Source organism: Magnolia sinica, chromosome 4, assembly GCF_029962835.1.
Source record: "Magnolia sinica isolate HGM2019 chromosome 4, MsV1, whole genome shotgun sequence".
In the NCBI taxonomy this organism is placed as follows: domain Eukaryota; kingdom Viridiplantae; phylum Streptophyta; class Magnoliopsida; order Magnoliales; family Magnoliaceae; genus Magnolia; species Magnolia sinica.
In genome coordinates, this window is record NC_080576.1 from 107,652,473 (window position 1) to 107,659,765 (window position 7,293).

The 7,293-nt window shown below is 39.6% G+C and overlaps 1 protein-coding gene across 1 annotated transcript; it reads right to left on the minus strand.

Annotated features, from left to right (window-relative positions):
* Nucleotides 1–3,190: 3,190 nt before the first annotated feature.
* On the minus strand, nt 3,191–3,870 carry LOC131244634 (uncharacterized). The gene has a single exon (XM_058244136.1). It carries the CDS (start codon nt 3,755–3,757, stop codon nt 3,293–3,295), a length of 465 nt encoding a protein of 154 aa, XP_058100119.1. The 5' UTR covers nt 3,758–3,870; the 3' UTR covers nt 3,191–3,292.
* Nucleotides 3,871–7,293: the final 3,423 nt, after the last annotated feature.

Below are 7,293 nucleotides of genomic sequence, written 5' to 3' on the forward strand. Positions count from 1 at the left end.
GAAAGATTTATATTTAACACTATATAAAAATGATGACCATCTCTCATGAAGTAGTTCACATATTCCAAGAATGCACATAAGCATTGATAGCCTTTTTCATTTCATTTTCTTGTTAGTTCAATCCAACGGATCAGTTGGTTGTACCTGCCCCATCTTTTCCTTTTCCTTTCTAGGGTTTAGGACAATACTAAAAGAGATAAAACATTGATACTCTGGAGCCTTATGATGCTTTCATATACTTCCACTTGGAAATTGTACACTACCCACATCTCCAAACAAAATTTGAACCGTCCAAAATCATGGCCCCGGTATAGATGGGCCATGAACGAAGAACTACCCCAAGATTATTTCCTACGGTTGCAATAGTAGATGGTGAAAATGAAATATTTGGGGTCCTTAAGATTGGATTTTAAAATCATCTGATCAATAGAATATTTGGGTTCTGAAATATTTATAGTGGGCCTGTGAATTGTATGGTTTGAAGTTGAGTTGTATAAAACTATGCATGCCGTGTGTGAAATCTCAAAGTGCATGTATATGTACCATTACACTCTGCAGGAGTATTAAATAACTACCCATGTTAAAAACTGCAAAGGTAGCAAATCTTCAAAAATCAAGGACGTGACAATGACTTGTGCCAATAACCATCAAATGAGATTTACTGAAAAAGAGAAGTTCACATCCAAACGGTTGGACTGCTAATCTAACTTCTAATCAGCGGATAATATCTATCTATCTGATCATACGTGTGAAAAATCCAATCCATTCATTATATCGGCCCCACCATGACGTTCTCCTTAGTCAAAAATTAGTTTGATCTATTCATCAGGTAAGCCAAAATTGCATTTTAAAATTTTACTGGCTAATGATTATTTTCTAAATTATGCATATATATTAAATGAATGAGAATAATTTTTGTAATAGATGATTTTCATGGTGGACCCAATCTATTGGATGGATTAGATTTTTCATAGAAGTAATATTTTTAAAATTACTCGCTGTTGGATATTAACTTGTGGTCCAACCAGTTGGATATGATCATTCCTTTAAAAATGCATTTCTCATTGAATAGGATGCATTCAGGTACATCTATCCATCTCGGAAAAGCATTGATAATCTCGGGAGTATGATTATCCATGCGCATGCTGAAACCCCATGATAGTTTCCTCACTCCAAAAATTGCAATTGGTGCAAACATGCCAATACATCACATGGGCACACATCCTATCCATCCAAAAGGTGGGCCTCACCATGAATCTCATCAGTCGAGCCATACATTTACGTGGAATCGGATAATCGGCAGGTTTGATTTAAACGGTCCATTGCTTTCATACAAGGTGGGCTGCCAGACCGGGGCCCGCCTGATTTTTTTCACAGGCTATCTTTACGGCTGCACTGACCTTCTTCACGGTTCAGATGGTGCAGATAAGCTATGCATTTTAATTTTTGCCCCCATTGCATGTGAAGTTCCCATGCAATGCATTGCAGGTGAAAATAAATCCAAGCACATCTGATCCAACTCTCTTATGACATGGGCATTTTTGTAATTTTGAGAAAAACCAGATAAATCCAAGCTGATCCAACCCTCTTATGACATGGGCATTTTTGTAATTTTGAGAAAAACCAATATTGTGTCGCTAGTGAAAAAACAAATGGCATGTTTGCCTCTCTCTTGGATACCATTTCTTGTAATAATAATAATCTTATTAAAATGATAGGTGTGCCTCCTATGAAAGTTTAGCACCATTTAAAAAATAAATAAATGGTGGTGACTCTTCAACTGTACAAATGGCATTGTTGTACAGCAATCCAGACCATTCAAAGCGTTGAGGAGATCACACTCAGAAGATTATACCAACCATCTGATTTTTACCTTGGAATTTGTATCACTCAATATTTTACTTCCTACTGTACCTTTGGTAGCCAACAAAATGAATGGTTATAATTGAATGATCAGTGAGATTTTAAAGATACGCTCTATACACGCAAAGTGACCTACAACTTGGATGGTCTGGATAGCCATACATGAGTAACACATGTGAGGAGGATGAGTCACACCTTTTTCTGTCATAGGTGTCTAGTCATGAAAGTCCAACCCGAGTATCTCAGTTAAACAAATGCTTGTATTTCTGTGATCTAATTAAAAAGTAAGTACAAACCAAACTGAATTTCCTCTTTTTTAATAATTTATTTATTGGGGAATCCAAAGAAAGTGTAGAGGGTTTATAGAAATAAAAATAATACAATAAATTACATAATAGTGCCTCCATTTTCATGTGATATAAGAAAAAAAAACATATGAGACTGGTACTACAATAGAAGAGCCACATGAGAGGTGCTGCACTAAAGTGTAAATCCTATACACCTTTCCAGTGGGATGTACTTAAAACTCCAGCTTTGGAACTTTTGCCTTTATCTTTACAAATCAGATCTGAGTGAGAGAGAGAAGAATTGCGATTGGTGCACTCACCGAATAGAGAGAATAAGATTATAATGTGGCACATGTGAGAGGGATATGGATCGTTCATCAGGTAGGCCAGATAGTGTGTCTGGATTATTAGACGAAAAGAGAGAGATCTTGATTGTTCATTAGATGTGAGAGAGGGAGAGAGATCAGCATTGTAAGAGAATTGTGATGAATGCACTCACCCAAGAGAGAGAACAACATTGTAGTGTGGTACATGAGAGAGAGAGAGAGAGAGAGAGAGAGAGAGAGAGAGAGATCTGGGTTGTCCATCAGGTGGGCCGCATATGTATGTGGCTTTGGGCCAAAAAGAGAGAATCTGAATCGCTCATCAGATGAGAAAGAGAGAGAGACCAGCACTAGTAAGAGAATTGTGATTAGTGCACTCACCCAAGAGAAAGAATCACATTATAACGTGGCACACACACTAGAGAGATCTGGATCATTCATCTGGTGGACCGCATAGTGTATGTACTGTTATACCAAAAAGAGAGAGAGATCTGGATAGTTCATCAGGTGGGTCTGGATGGTGTATATATTGGACCCATAATAGGCTGGTTTGATCAATGAGAAAAGGACGGCTGAACAAGATAAACAAAATCTAGTTACATATGTGGACCCATTTGGTAACCGAATTGAACCAGCTGATTTGGGCCCAAGGCACATACATTTGCCCACCTGATGAACGGACTGGATCGATCCTACCATTAGAGTGAATTCCATGAATTCATGTGAAATTCCACACTGTAAACACAATAATATAAACTAATACAAACATTGAAATTGTTACATGATCTTGATTATCAATGCAACCCAAAAAAAAAAAATTCATTTGGTATCGCCCTTTCTGGCTTTCTTGATCTTGAGGCCGGAATCCACTATAATCGGGCGGAAGAAAGATTCAATATCTTCAGAAATATCGATTCGAATGTGGCAAGAATCAAAATCCGCTTTCCTCTTTTTCAATGGCATAGATCTTGGCTTCCTTGGTGCAGGTGGGCATCGTCGGATCGCCGGAATTTTATGTTCTGAAGATGTGGGAGTTTGGTATCCATCATTTTCTTCATCTTCTATAAGAATTCCATTCTCTTTAGAAGCTTCTACAGGCTGACATTTTCCTTCTTCTCCTTCTCCTCCTTGGGACTTGCATTCTTCAGAAGCTGCAGCCTCACATCCATTTGGAATTTCCAAAATCGGTCTTGAAAGAAACTCGAATTGGAGCAGTTTCCGATCCTTTTCGACCTCTAAATCCGCCATGTTTGGGAATGTAGGTTTGTAAAATTCTAAGTACATGAAGAACAAACAAGAAGTGAGTGAGAGAGAGAGAGAGAGAGCGAGAGAGATTGGAGAACAAACAAGCAAGCAAACATACAAGAATAAGAAGCAAGGAAAGGTTAGATAAAAGGGAAAAGGTGGGCTCTTTCACTCATGGAAATGAATCATCTCTCTCTCTCTCGATTTTCCAGTGTTTGTTTTCTATATTTTCTTTGGTGGGCCTTAGCTTTTTCGGCGTTTGTTGTGATGAGAAGTTATATGATGGTGTAGCAGATGTGGTAGGACATCCTCGTGCTAACTTCCACTTTACCCAATTTTTCATATATTATACCTACAGCAATCTGGACCACTCTAATCAGGCATACCACATAAATACACTGATTGATCCTTACCGTACGTTTGGTGGACATTCATCCATCAAGTGTGGTTGTAAGTATTTTCGCTTTTAACCGTCCATTTGATGGACACGGATCAGATGGACAAGATACGGTATATGTTTCTTGTATGTTCTTCATCAGAAATGGACCCATATTTTGGATGGTTCGGATATCATGGACTCGGATTCCGTAGCGTAGAATACAGCAACGGCCGGGCTACTGTGTTGACGTGGTAGAGTTCTGTGGACCCCACCATGATGTGTGTGTTATATCCATACCGTCCTTCCATGTTTTCAGGTCATTTTATGGAATGAGACAAAAAATGATCCAGATCCAAAGCTCAAATGGACCACAACATAGAAAGAATTGGGGACAATGATGGCCACCGTTGAAACCTTCCTGGAGCCCACCATTATTTTTATTTGCCATCCAAGCTGTTCATAAGGTCACACAGACCTTTTTGAAGGGAAAATTTGAAGGGAAAACACAAATATCAGCTTGATCCAAAACTTCTTTCGCCCCTAGCAAGATCTCAATGGTTGGCATTCAATCCCCACTCTTTCTTGTGGTGTGCTCCACTTGATATTTAAATCTGTCCCATATTTCGAATCATGCCCTATAATGATCCGGAAAAATGGATGGACGGTGTGGATATCAAACATACATCATGTTGAAGCCCACATAGCTTTGCCACCTCAACACAGTACCGACCTCCGAGCTGTGTTCCACACTACGCAATCAGAGTCCTGCATTTTTCAGGTCATGTACCTCAGGACGTTTACAGTCCTAAGGCACCAATGTCCGTACATTTTGTCCCATCTTCAGTGATCCACACCATTGATCTTGTCGGCAGCCCCTTGGATCAGGGGTTCCCTGAAAACTCCATATCTGAATATCCTGACCACTCATTTTAAGCCTTTTCTTTGCCATCAAATATCCTACACATGTAGGCTACCAATCAAATGGTTAGGATCTTCCATACTGTTTTAGGGAATCAAGAGACTCAATCATAGAACCATAGGCCCTACCGTACAGTCCTGAGGTTGAATTTTCTCTCTTACGGTTGTAATTATATCCAATGGTTGAAAATGCACACAGACGCAATGTGAGTGGGTTGCCATGATATGGTTGCATTGGATCCTTCGCCCAATGCCTTCCGAAGTCTCCCTCTCTCTTTCTCGTGTTACTTCAGCACCATGTTCTTAAATGGTGGTGACTTAAATGTGCACTAATGTAGCTATCCTGGCCATGCAAATTGTGGGTCCAACTGTGAATTGAGAATACCAAAAAATACAATAACCAAGAAATCCTAACCATCCAATTTATGGCAATAAAAAACTAGATCAATTAGTGGTCCAAATACAATGGGAAAAATTAGACCGTTATTCCTATCTTGTCACTCTAATTTTTCGACTATGCTCCATCCACGGTTGGATCAGTGATTTTGACGGTTGGGATTTCCATATAATCATGCCATAAGTATAGTTGATTTGTCACCTTCATCTTTGAAACGGTGGAAAACTAACATAGGAGGGTTCCACCCCCTAACGATAAAATCTCGTTTCCCTCCCTTTTATTAAACTGATAGCTGCGAACTTTGATGCATCAATGCACGTGATTTTCTACAGAGGACGATATCCGAGAAATTAGGCAATTTATCACGATATTTTGGGTACACGAGAAATTGGTTTCTCTTCTTCTTTGGATGCTTTGTAGGGTAGGACGCAGGAGGCTGTTATTTTGGCAGTTTCTCGTTATCTTTTGACTTGCCCTTTTTTTAAGGGAATTTATTTGATACTCGGACGGTAGATGAAGCTTGATACACAGGCGTTTAGAACTTGCATACGTGGCATAAATTACTTCCAATTAAACCGACTAAATTGTGGAACCCAATGTTTACAAGTGACATCCCAAAAATCAGATTGACTGAAGATTCCTAGCCTTTGATTTGTGTACACTCGTTTTTGCGATTAGAACTGTTTAATGTTATCATTTTACTCAAACAAGTGTAACTTTTGTTTCAAAATGCATGCATCTAATGCATTGGACGGTTTATTTTGAATTGCTTGGATGCAAAGTATGGAATTTCTAAGTGCCCGCGTATCATCCATCACACCCTGCCAGAGTATCAAGTCTCTCTTTTTCATATGGATAGATTCGACACCTTACTCTTCAATCGTATTCGTGGCATAATTATAGGGTAATCTAGACCGTCCAAATCGCCTACAGGATTGCAGATGGACCATAACCCAAAAGCTACACTAGAAGATTATAGCAATCACCTTATTATTTTTACCCTCCATTTCACAGTCGATGTTTTAGAGGTTTGCTCTATCCATATGTGCCCCACAATTTCAATGGTCTAGATAGCTTTACACGAGTGCCACATGTGGAGGGAGGAACGGAGGATGATTTACGTACATTTTAAAATGGTGCGGCAACCATCATAAGATTCCATGTACTAGTTTTGCGTAAGCAACACGCGTATAGAAGCCTGCCACCTGGACATAAAAGCACAAACATAAGATGTGCGATAGATCCGATACTTTCGTCAGGTGGGCCCTACTGCTTATGTTTTTCTTCCTAAACAATTCAGTTCATTTCGCTGTTTGCATGGGCCCGAATGGACAAAAAAGAAATGGATGGCTTAAAATTCTTTTGCCAGCCATCCATTTTGATTTGACACAGTGGCCCACCTGAGGAGTAAAGCTGCCTGATCTTTAGGTCAGAATACATGAATCAGCAAGGCCCACATGATGGAGATCTCGGATCTCACACACATGTGCCATATGGACATCGTGCTTGCGTGGGCATGCGTAGGGCTCCACGCGCACGTGGGCTTACCGAAGATAAATAGTACACGGAAACTCGGTGTGGGAACCATCTTGAATATGCAATATGCGCATACCGCAATCAAATTCAGTGATTTGGAGGCCTCTTGATGGGTCACACGGTGGAGATCGCACTGATCCGATCATCACAACCATCCATTTATATATGGAGGGGAAGAGTAATATGGTCAATCCTTTATATATAGATGCCATACCATGTGCTTCTCCATAAAAAGGCCCACCTATAGGCAACCGAATAAATAGATGGGTGGACCCTAATGTTAGGTTGGATCTCCCAGTATACTATCTTGGCTGTCTATAAATAAATTCTCTTGATTGTTCAAAA

Coding starts and splice junctions, on each gene's coding strand:
- LOC131244634 (XM_058244136.1), bottom strand. CDS start 3,757: ATGTACTTAGAATTTTACAAACCTACATTCCCAAACATGGCGGATTTA.